We start from the raw sequence: 12,186 nt of genomic DNA, 5'->3' as shown, positions 1-12,186 counted from the left end.
ATGGGTGGGCCTGTGTTCACCCAGGTCCATCCATGTCTACGCCCCTGATGCAAACAGCTCATGATGACAATTGCGCATCACAAATAGCTTACTAACCAACCCTTAAGACTAAACTTTTTGTATACCTGATTAGCATACCCATTGTTGCCATTTACTGGTAAATATCATACGTTGAAACGTCTATCCTATCCTACCGGCTACTGATGTCATTCTTCTGTGTTCTGCTCCATGCCAAAACCAGTTGAGAGCTGCATGCTCTTGCTGCCTGCAGATGATATTCCTCTGAAACTAGGCTACAGTATGTGTGTGGCGCGCAAGTGAAGTATTCACATGCTTTGTGATTGTGCAGGCTACTGTGTGCATGATTTCTCTGTTGTACTACATACTTGAAGTCCTATACCTCCACTACACTACTTTAATATGCATCAGTAGGGATTAAGAAGTGAGTATACGCAATGCCAACTGAAATGGGTATACGGTTTATACCTGCGTATGTATACCCTCCACTACACCACTGGCCCTTTGTGTTGTACAAAAAGTGCACTCACCTACATGAGTGTGGCGATATTACGGTTGCTGTCCTTTCAGAACCTGTCATACAGTGAAGGCCTATAGGTTCGCTTAAGGCTGTTATTAAGACGTTAACGTTTCAGTCGACCGCAAAGCGGTTTCACGCACTGACTGAATGGAAGCTGAGTTTTTTTACTCAGCCTGTCAGAAGATATTAAGAGTCCTCACTGTCCGACAGAGTACAAATGTATCTGACAAGATCGAGACACTAGATATGTGGTCTCCAGTACTACAACACTGGGGACAGCCCTGTGGAGGGTTATCTCTCCAAGGGACTGAGAGAAAAAACAGCAGGGTGTGTACAGTCTGATGGTAAGTATTAAAGTACTTCTTTGCCTTCGCCATTAAACTAATGATGTTTTGCATTAATGGTGGTTTGATTGTGTGATGCTGGACCATGGGCATGCAGATCCATTCTGCGACCCCAACAGTTTCCAGTATGGAACCGCTCACCACTGTCTGCAGCGCATGCCAGAGGTTAGTGGAGTCTCCGAAGTCAGGGGGGCGAGGGGTGTCGTATCCACACACACACACATGCACACACACACACACCTCGCCTCCCTACAGCCGGAAGAGGATCCTCTAATAAGTGAATGGTGTTCACCTGTACCTTCTGCGCACGCCGTTTGTCAGCTCTCTGGTTCTGGTGATAGATTCGGCTAAAGTTGGACACGATGACGGGAACAGGCAGGGCGATTACCAGCACCCCGCTCAGAGAACAGATAGAACCAAAGATCTTCCCCGCGATCGTCTTGGGCACCATGTCCCCGTAACTACAGCGAGAGAGAAAGAGAGAGGGAGAGGGAAAGGGGGGGGGATAAGAGAGGGAAGTAGGTAAAGATGAAATACTGTATTGGATACATTTAAAATGCAGTCTACAGTTCTCACACCGTACCTGTGGCCATCCAAAGGGTTAGCATCTGTGTGTGTGTGTGTGCCTGTGTGTTGAGATGCTCTCTACCGTTTGGCCAGGGGGATAAACCCATATCAGCAACTCCCTCTTTCATTCCCAGCCTTCCCTTTTGTTTCTTTCTATGCAATTACATGTTGCTCTCTCGGTTTCCTAGGCTGGGGCTAATTTGATTACACAGGTGGAGGAAGCAGTGACAGGCAGGCTCAGTAAGAGGTGGCGAGAGGCAGCGAGATAGAGGCGCTATCTGGGCTGCTCAGGCAGGGCACAACAAAGTCATGCCAGCGGGCAACGTGCCAGGGAGGTGCCAGTGCAGGTCCCCTGATGTGAGCACAGGGGAACAAATCACTTTATCAATGGGCACTTCAGGTACAAGCTCTCGTGAAGGCAAGCCATATCGTGTGTGTGTGTGTGTGTGTTTAGGGGGGTTAGGGTGTTGAGTGTTGGCAGACCTATTCAGAATCAATAAACCAGGAAAAGCCCTGTAATGCAAAAACCAGTTGTAGAGTTGGGAGAATGGCTGCAGAGACACACAGACACGGACCAGGTACATTACACTTGGTTTGACTTTCATCCTCTCACTATTTTACTAGAGTACTCATGCGAGACACATCCTTTGACTTAAAGGTCCAAAACAGCCATTTTTATATCAATATCAAATAACTTCTGGGTAACAATTAAGTACGTTGCTATGATTGTTTTCAGTTAAAATGGTCAAAAATAAACAAAAATAGCTTCTTGGCAAAGATCAATTTCTCAAGCAAGAATTTAGCAAAGTGGTCTGAGTCCGGAGGGGAAAACTGAAAACTAGCTAATTTACCGTCTGGTGATGCCACCAGGCAGCCCAAAACTCCATCTTACCAAATTTCAGGTAGTCTTGTCAAAAAGCTCTGAGGTTATAATACTGTGAAAATTATGATAATGCCGTTTTAGTGTAAGAGCTGTTTGAAAAGACTACCTGAAATGTCTGCTTGTTTTGGTAAGATGAAGAGCACTGGGCCTTTAAACTTTCCTCCCCACTGCTTCCTGCAGAGATTGGACTCCTAACAGATAGCCCATAGGCTGTTGACTTCACTGCCCCTCAGGGGACTCTCCGGGCCTGAAGGAACACCACTGATGTGGGCGCTGGCATCACACGCCCTCTCCATTTCCAAATATCCTGTATGGCCTGTCATCTGCAGACTCCCCCTGCCTACCACTCTCACTGTTAACCGCCTGCCGACTTCCAACCTCTGGAAAATAGAAACACAATTCTGCCAGCTGTAGAAATGTGTGTGAGCAAAAGTGATGTTCCCTCAAATCCTTCCTATCCCTTCCTGCAGTATTTGAAGTTGACATTCTCCCTTTTCTCTGAGCTAAATGGATGGCAAATGGTATGCTTTAATAATAACCAACAGGTACTCCTAAAAAAGACAGCTTTCTTCTACTTTCTGTCTTGTGCTCCTTTTTCAGAATCAAGAGTTTAAGTCAAACCTTTTAAGGGCTCTCAGCCGCCAGGCTAACTGCCGCCTACCACCTTTCCATATAGCGCACTACCTTTGACCAGAGGTCTGTCTATGTGCAATTTATGGGCTCAGGGCTAAAGTAAAATATCCAGAATATGGTGTAATTTGAAATGCAGCCAGAGTCATAGATTCCTTTCCCATCAATCTCTCAGCTGTCAGAATGGAGTCTCAGAGCTGCAGCATCTCTGAAGCATCGAGACGGGCATGTTGTGTTGTGTCCTGGCTGTCAAGTGGTGGATCTCTCAGTCCGTGCTCTCTGTCTTTCTGTCTGTCACTCTATTATTGATGACACCCCCTCGGCTCTGTCTCTGCATGACATCTCTACAGTCAGACAGAAATGTGAAAAAAATAACCCCTCACGAATAGTTGTTCTCTCTCCCTCTCTGGGTTTAGTGAAAGAAAAGTAGGGATTTTGAACATTCCTGACAGTTCTGATCGGGTCAGTTTAATTTCTTTACTTTTAGACTTCTTTTAGACTTTACGAACCAACAATTTACAAAACGGCAACAATTATATTGGAGTTGGCTTGGAACTCAGGGCTAAAGTAGTTCAAGGGAACTGTGAAGCAATTTGACTGAACTACAGTGTGATTTTCAGACACAAATACATGAACTAGCATCCATTCGACACAACCATGGAAGATGACAGAAGGAATTAGGAGAGAGATAAACAAACAGCTACACTGAGAGAAAGAGAGAGGGAGAAAGAGAGCTCCTAAACCACATTGTGAATGTCACTGGAATGGAACCTCATTATAATCAAGTGATTATAATTCATCAGGAAGTTAGCAGAAAATTAGACATTTGAACATGCTAATTTATCCAACTCATACAGGTCAATAAAGTGAACATGTGGCAGAGCAAATGGTCTATGGTTAAGATTTTTGAGCGAATGAGCTTCTTCGGACATTATATTGGCATTGTGGGATGATCCATATTGGTATTTTGTATTGTATTATCTTTACAGAGGAATGAGATGAGGATGATGGGGACAAGGAAGTGAATTGTGAAGAAATGTATTCGTCCAATTTCTTGGTCTTCATTAAAGAAACGTCGGCAATTGTTTCCACGTCAAAATTGAAATAGTTTACTATTTTACTATTCCCCTTGATTGTATTCTGACGAACATTAAATTATCTAAATTGAATAGGTCACAGCATTTCAAAAAGAAACCGCACAACCAAAACAATCCATTTAACTCACTGATTGTTTGGGGACCGAATGAAAGCAGTGGAGATCTGTCAAACATAGTTACAGCTGTGAAGTGCTTAAAGATGCAGTCTGGGATCTTAAGAACTAACAAATTCGTAACATATTGGATGAAGTAGGACACAAATGTGCAAAATTTTCAGGGGCTCGTTTTTCCTCGTGAACACTACTTTCAAAACTACTATCTGGAATTATAAACTGCTCTGGAGCATCACTAATCAAAAATGTTGCCATCAGTAGCCAATCCGGACACCTATCCAAGGCATGAGTGTGTCATTGGGATTTCAACTACTGTGACAAGTAATCATACATCTTCACATACCATGAGAGTTACAACAGACTAGCATAAGAGTTACAACAGACTAGCATAAGAGTTACAACAGACTAGCATAAGAGTTACAACAGACTAGCATAAGAGTTACAACAGACTAGCATAAGAGTTACAACAGACTAGCATAAGAGTTACAACAGACTAGCATAAGAGTTACAACAGACTAGCATAAGAGTTACTATAACATAGACTAGCATGAGAGTTATAACATAAACTACGATGAGTTATAACAGACAGATGAGATTTATAACACAGACTATAGCATAGGTGTTATAACATGGACTAGTATGAGAGTTATAGAATATAACAGATTTAACTTCTTGGATATAGGGGGCGCGCTTCTAATTTATGGATTAAAAAACGTTCCCGTTTTAAACAAGATATTTTGTCACGGAAAGATGCTCGACTATGCATATAATTGACAGCTTTGGAAAGAAAACACTCTGACGTTTCCAAAACTGCAAAGATATTGTCTGTGAGTGCCACAGAAGTAATGCTACAGGCGAAACCAAGATGAAATTTCATACAGGAAGTGCCCCAGATTTTGAATGCGCTGTGTTCCAATGTCTCCTTATATGGCTGTGTATGGGTCACGAATGAGCTTAGACTTTCTGTCGTTTCCCCAAGGTGTCGACAGCATTGTGACGTTTTTGTAGGCAAATCATTGGAAGATTGACCTTAAGAGACTACATCTACCAGGTGGCCGCTTGGTGTCCTCCGTTGCAATTATTGCGTAATCTCCAGCTGAGTGTATTATTCGTTTGCTTCGAGGAGAAACACAGCTGCCACGAATGATTTATCAATCGAATAGATATGTGAAAAACACCGTGAGGATTGATTCTAAACAACGTTTGCCATGTTTCTGTCGATATTATGGAGATAATTTGGTAAAACGTTTGGCGTTGTAGAGACTGCATTTTTTGATTTTTTTCTTAGCCAAACGTGATGAACAAAACAGAGCGATTTCTCCTACTCAAGTAATCTTTTTGGAAAAACTGAACATTTGCTATCTAACTGAGAGTCTCCTCATTGAAAACATCCAAAGTTCTTCAAAGGTAAATGATTTTATTTGAATGCTTTTCTTGTTTTTGTGAAAATGTTGCCTGCTGAATGCTAGGCTTAATGCTACGCTAGCTATCAATACTCTTTCACAAATGCTTGTGTAGCTATGGTTGAAAAGCATATTTTGAAAATCTGAGATGACAGTGTTGTTAACAAAAGGCTAAGCTTGTGAGTGAATATATTTCTTTCATTTCATTTGCGATTTTCATGAATAGTTAACGTTGCGTTATGGTAATGAGCTTGAGGCTATAATTACGCTCCCGGATACGGGATTGCTCGACGCTAGAGGTTAACATAGACTACCATGAGTTATAACAGACTACCATGACAGTTTTAACAGACTACCATGAGGTATAACATGGACCACCAAGAGTTATAACATAGACTAGCATGCAAGTTATTATAACATAGTTACTAGCATGATAGTTATAGCATAGACTACTATGAGTTATAACATAGACTACTATGAGTTATAACAGACTACCAAGAGAGTTATAACAGACTAGCATAATAGTTGCCTAGTTAAATAAGAGGTTAGATAAAATAAAGAGTTATAATATATACTACCAAGAGAGTTATAACAGACTACCATTACACCTGTGTTCCAATGGCACGTTGTGTTAACTAATCCAAGTTTATCATTTTATAACGCTAAGAAAACCCTTTTGCAATTTCACAGCTGAAAACTGTTGTTCTGATTAAAGAAGCAATAAAACTGGCCTTCATTAGACTAGTTGAGTATCTGGAGCATCAGCATTTGTGGGTTCGATTACAGGCTCAAAATGGCCTGAAACAAAGTACTTTCTTCAAGTCTATTCTTGTTCTGAGAAATGAAGGCTATTCCATGCAAGAAATTGCCAAGAAACTGAAGATCTCGTACAACGCTGTGTACCACTCTCTTCACAGAACAGTGCAAACTGGCTCTAACCAGAATTAAAAGAGTAGTGGGAGGCCCCGGTGCACAACTGAGCAAGAGGACAAGTACATTAGTGTCTAGTTTGAGAAACAGATGCCTCATGGGTCCTCAACTGGTAGCTTCATTAAATAGTACCCGCAAAACACTAGTCTCAACGTCAACAGTGAAGAGGCGACCCCGGGATGCTGGCCTTCTAAGCAGAGTTGCAAAGAAAAAGCCATATCTCAGACTGGCCAATAAAATAAAATATTAGGATGGGCAAAAGCACACAGACACTGGACAGAGATATGGCTTTTGCTTTGCAACTCTGCCTAGAACTCTACCCAGACAGCTGTCAGTACAGGGTCTGCTATGACCATTTCATCACTGGTAAATCAAATCAGAATTTTTCTCTCTTTAGAGTTTAGTTTAGCTGTTATGCTACCCAGGTGTTAAAAAAACACTACAGTAAGTTAGGTTGTAGTCTAGCGATTAGCATGTGTCGCAAGTTTAGGGAAAGCTATCTTATCACCATAAAAATGCCCCTTTATATTATGACAAACAAAGGATTGCATGCCTCTATCATCCCATTTGCAGACTAATGTAAGCCTAATATTCCTAATGTAATGAGTAGATTGGATTGTGATAATATAGGCTATTAATAAGCGTGTATCAGAGAAGTTTCTTTCCGTTACACAGGAAGACCTTGTCTTGAATGCAACCATGTAATCTAGGCCCGAGAAGGGGTCCTGGCTAAACGGGATCAAGCTTGTCAAATTAACGTAAAAAGTATTTTTTTAAATTGCATCTTAGATTTCCCTAACCTTAACCTAGATGTAATCTTTATGTGAATGAATGAATGAAATGAAACAACCGAACACTTAAGTTGCCTGATAGTGTAGGTGACCTGAGGAAGTGATGTTCTAACATCAGGAGTGTTTTTCATTTGTTTTATGTCCTACTGTAGGTTCAACCAGCTGACCTCTTATCAAGACATCCATGTCGACTGGATTCCCACTGTGAAGATGAGCAATGCTGCCACAGCATCACTTTCTACTTCTACTTCGTCCTTTTCCAGATATGAAAGGAGACATCCCTCAGTTGTACAATTTGGTTTTCATACTGTATGCTGTGCCTTGGTCAACCTAAATGATTCTGTTGTGTCATTTGTGTAGAGAGTACCTTCACCTTCTCGCCGTGACAAAAATGCCCCTTTTAAACCATATGAATATATCAAATGTAATTTTGGAACGTGTAAAATACTATTGTTTATGATTTTGTAAACATACTGTACTTTAATAATATGCTATATTGTTGTACGGTGAAAAGAAAAGTATTTTGCCATCTCTGCCTTGCCTAGCTCCATCGAAAGAGCTGTATTTTTTTTATAGCCCAACTATTTTCTTTCTTTTACAATTTAAACATATTTGGCATAGACAATGTAATTGTTGTGGTAGTCTGAGGCAAACCATCTTCATTATTACAGTAGCACATCCAGTACCAATCAGACCTTTTGGGAGAAAAATATCTGGTATTGAACTTGGTGGTAGTAGTTGTGTGTATATTTTAAGATAAGGATTCTGTCATCTCCTGCTTCCATACATTTCATCACCTAGATTACAAGGATTGGATTTGCACTAAATCCTTTCATGTCAACACAAGGCATGTACAAAATCCAGTATAAGGATTAGCCTCATATACATTATCTGCTGGTATCGTTTTTAAAATTGAGAACATATAGCTGAACACTATGTAAACAATGTGAGTTAAGCTATTCTCTGCTTCAGATGCACAATGTCAAGGCTGCATTGCAAATGTCCATAAGCCTAATGCCATCATATTGTAGGCCAGTGGTTCCCAACTCCGTTCCTTCGAGTACCCCCAACAGTACAGTTTATTGTAGCACTGGACAAACACACCTGAATCAATTTGCCAACTAATCATTAGGCCCTCTGAGTTGAATCAGGTCTGTTTGTCCGGGACTACAACTAAAATGTGTGCTGTTGGGGGGTACACAAGAACTGGAGATGGGACCCACTGCTGTAGGCCTATGGCTGCATCAGCTGCAAAATGGGTTCACATGGCTGATAGCCTGAAAAATAGTGACAATCAAATAACACTAATTGGAGAGCTTATGACTGAACAAAAAGGTCATGTTCATTTGAGAATACATCACAGAAACCGACAAATTAGAGACAGATTCCCTTCCTCTCTTTATTGCAGGATTGTGATCTGTGATTAATCAACATCGACACAAGCTCATCTTGAATAATAGTTCACAATTAAAACAAGTTAAAACACTTCAAAGAATCAACACTTTCACATCATTTCCAAAGTGTAAAAGTAAGCTAACTCGTATGTAAAAGGTTAGACATTTGACTAACAAGCCTATTATTACTAATGGATAATTTCAGGTGAACAAAAAAAAGTCAGAAACAAAAGGTGGCCCACCTCGCTCCACTGATTCCTGCACTACGGGAGGGGAGGGGAGGGGAGGGGGGGGCAGACTTCTGTTCCAGCCCAGCAATAGCACACTTGATTACTAACTAATTAGGTTTGTTACATTGAATCAGTTGTGTTAGTGCTGGGCTGGAACAGAAGCCTGGACACCCAGCAGGGTTGGTCTGCTCCAGTTGTAATAGGTTTATACATTGTGTGTTACTTTTAAACCTTGTTTTTTTGTTCACAAAATGTAGCTACACATATAATCCATGTACCCTTGTTCTCTTGGAACATTCATTGTGGCCTCTTCATCTGCAGATAGGGTTTTACAGCTCTCTGTATCAGAGGACAGAAAACATCCCAAAAGAAACAGGCTGCATTATACTCAAGTTAGACAGCACTGAATATTATGTTGCTCTAACTCTCTGGCTTCAGTTTTTCTCGCTAGGGATGGGAATTTAAGAATATGTTCATAATGTCCTCCCACAAAAGGTACTTGCCCTATCCAGAGTAGTTTACTCTTCCTTCTGACAGCTGGAACTGCTAGCTAATCATGTCACCCTATTCCATGGCTGTTAGCTAGCTATCTAGCTAGGTTAGCAGCTCATTTGAGTTAGCCTGCAGACTACGTTTCTATAGCAAGCTAGCTACCTAATAATACATAGTTTTTGATCATTTTCTAAATATATTTACTTACTTGAATAGGTTCCCCCAATGCCTCCGTTTTCTGGGTCCTTGGAAAAACTAAATAAGTGGTAATTTTCCCGAAGTTTCCGATGGTAGCAAAACACAGCCAGCCATGTGGACCATTGGAGAACTTCCACCAGACTTTGGTCTTCCAACATGGCGCCTGGTGCGGTTGCTACAGTAGATGATTTGTGATGCAACTGCAAGCCCTCTGTAATAGATTTTCCAGAAAAAAATAGCAGATCTGTTTGTCTACATGAAATTAACATAATCAAGATTATGTCAGTTGCCTGAAAATAATAATCACCGAAATAAAGGGCTTTAATCATTTGTAAGGGGTGCGTACTGGCGGCAAAGAAGTAAGGCGCAGGAGAGCAAAAACTGTGTTTACAACGGAGCAGTTTAATAATAAAAACCACCGGAAACAGAACAAACAATCAATGGGAACAAAACCCGTCGCACACCAGATAAATGTGCACATGCACTTACAATAAACAATTCCAGACCAGGACATGGGGAGGAACAGAGGGTTAAATACACAACATGTAATGATGGAATTGAAACCAGGTGTGTGGGAAGACAAGACAAAACAAATGGAAAGTGGATTGATGATGGCTAGAAGACGTCGAACGCCGCCCAAACAAGGAGAGGAACCAACTTCGGCGGAAGTCGTGACATCATTAAAGAATTGGAACATGTGAAAGGATTGAAATAATAAGAATGTACCTCCGACAAAGCAAAGATATAATCCAAATGTGCGGGTGAAGAAATGATCACTGTCTGTTCTTGACCTTTGTGACATAGTTTATCCACAAAGAAATCATGATCATGTGTAGTATTTATTATAGAATTTCGTAGTAAATACGACAGTTTCATCTGCAAAAAAACACTGCAGTAAACACTACAGTAATTTCCGCAAAAAACTAGTGTCCGCTAAAACACTAGCATTTTTTAATGATAGTAATACTGTGTGGTGTCAGGAAAATAACCTCACACTCAACGTCAACAAAACTAAGGAGATGATTGTGGACTTCAGGAAACAGCAGAGGGAACACCCCCCTATCCACATCGATGGAACAGTAGTGGAGAGGGTAGCAAGTTTTAAGTTCCTCGGCATACACATCACAGACAAACTGAATTGGTCCACTCACACTGATAGTGTCGTGAAGAAGGCGCAGCAGCGCCTCTTCAACCTCAGGAGGCTGAAGAAATTCAGCTTGTCACCAAAAGCACTCACAAACTTCTACAGATGCACAATCGAGAGCATCCTGGCGGGCTCTATCACCGCCTGGTACGGCAACTGCTCCGCCCTCAACCGTAAGGCTCTCCAGAGGGTAGTGAGGTCTGCACAACGCATCACCGGGGGCAAACTACCTGCCCTCCAGGACACCTACACCACCCGATGTTACAGGAAGGCCATAAAGATCATCAAGGACATCAACCACCCGAACCACTGCCTGTTCACCCCGCTATCATCCAGAAGGCGAGGTCAGTACAGGTGCATCAAAGCTTGGACCGAGAGACTGAAAAACAGCTTCTATCTCAAGGCCATCAGACTGTTAAACAGCCACCACTAACATTGAGTGGCTGCTGCCAACACACTGACTCAACTCCAGCCACTTTAATAATGGGAATTGATGGGAAATTATGTCAAATATATCACTAGCCACTTTAAACAATGCTACCTAATATAATGTTTACATACCCTACATTATTCATCTCATATGCATACGTATATACTGTACTCTACATCATCGACTGCATCCTTATGTAATACATGTATCACTAGCCACTTTAACTATGCCACTTTGTTTACTTTGTCTACATACTCATCTCATATGTATATACTGTACTCGATACCATCTACTGTATGCTGCTCTGTACCATCACTCATTCATATATCCTTATGTACATATTCTTTATCCCCTTACACTGTGTATAAGACAGTAGTTTGGAATTGTTAGTTAGATTACTTGTTGGTTATCACTGCATTGTCGGAACTAGAAGCACAAGCATTTCGCTACACTCGCATTAACATCTGCTAACCATGTGTATGTGACAAATAAAATTTGATTTGATTTGATTTGATTTACTGCAGTATTACATTTTATACCACACCAATTTATGTCACCCATGAGTGAGAAACCTACATTCCAAGTATAGACCACATATTGTGTTCCCTACAGGTTATAGAAAAAAGCAGAAACTCTAAACTATCCATTCAGACCAGTCATACCTACCTACAGGTTATGAAAAAAATGTTTTTAGTATTTGTCCAGTAGGTTTCCTCAAGGAGAAAGCCCCCACTTATATGTCAAAGATAATACTTTTTTTTTCAAAAAGCCTTAAGAAGGGCAGGTTGGCTCCATCTCAGTGTGCTTCAATCTATAGCTAGAGGACTCCTGATTTCTCCAGAAGTGATAAGTATAATTTGCCTTAATCTGTTGTTATCTAGTACTGTCTTTTTGCTAGCTAGGGCCATATACTTTAAGTGCTGACTGTCTTCTGAGTAACCTACTTGTTGTGTGATCTGCTGACTGCTCATACCTTGCAGTTGATTGTTGACACATGAACCA

General features: G+C 41.0%; 1 protein-coding gene and 1 pseudogene across 1 annotated transcript in view; one reads left to right on the top strand and one right to left on the bottom strand.

Moving 5' to 3' along the window:
• The window catches only part of LOC118399737 (potassium voltage-gated channel subfamily D member 3-like), a 30,067-nt gene extending 28,734 nt beyond the window's left edge, over positions 1-1,333 (bottom strand). The window contains exon 1 of the mRNA XM_052474554.1: positions 1,175-1,333. Within this exon, the coding sequence (XP_052330514.1) occupies positions 1,175-1,333 (159 nt within the window). The remainder of the gene's footprint in view (positions 1-1,174) is intronic.
• Positions 1,334-11,866: 10,533 nt separating this feature from the next.
• LOC118383079 (uncharacterized) lies at positions 11,867-11,915 on the top strand (annotated as a pseudogene).
• The last annotated feature ends 271 nt before the right edge of the window (positions 11,916-12,186 follow it).

The sequence above is a fragment of the Oncorhynchus keta genome, chromosome 21 (genome assembly GCF_023373465.1).
Source record: "Oncorhynchus keta strain PuntledgeMale-10-30-2019 chromosome 21, Oket_V2, whole genome shotgun sequence".
In the NCBI taxonomy this organism is placed as follows: domain Eukaryota; kingdom Metazoa; phylum Chordata; class Actinopteri; order Salmoniformes; family Salmonidae; genus Oncorhynchus; species Oncorhynchus keta.
Note: the sequence above shows the minus strand (reverse complement) of the source record. Positions and strands in the feature narration are given on the sequence as shown.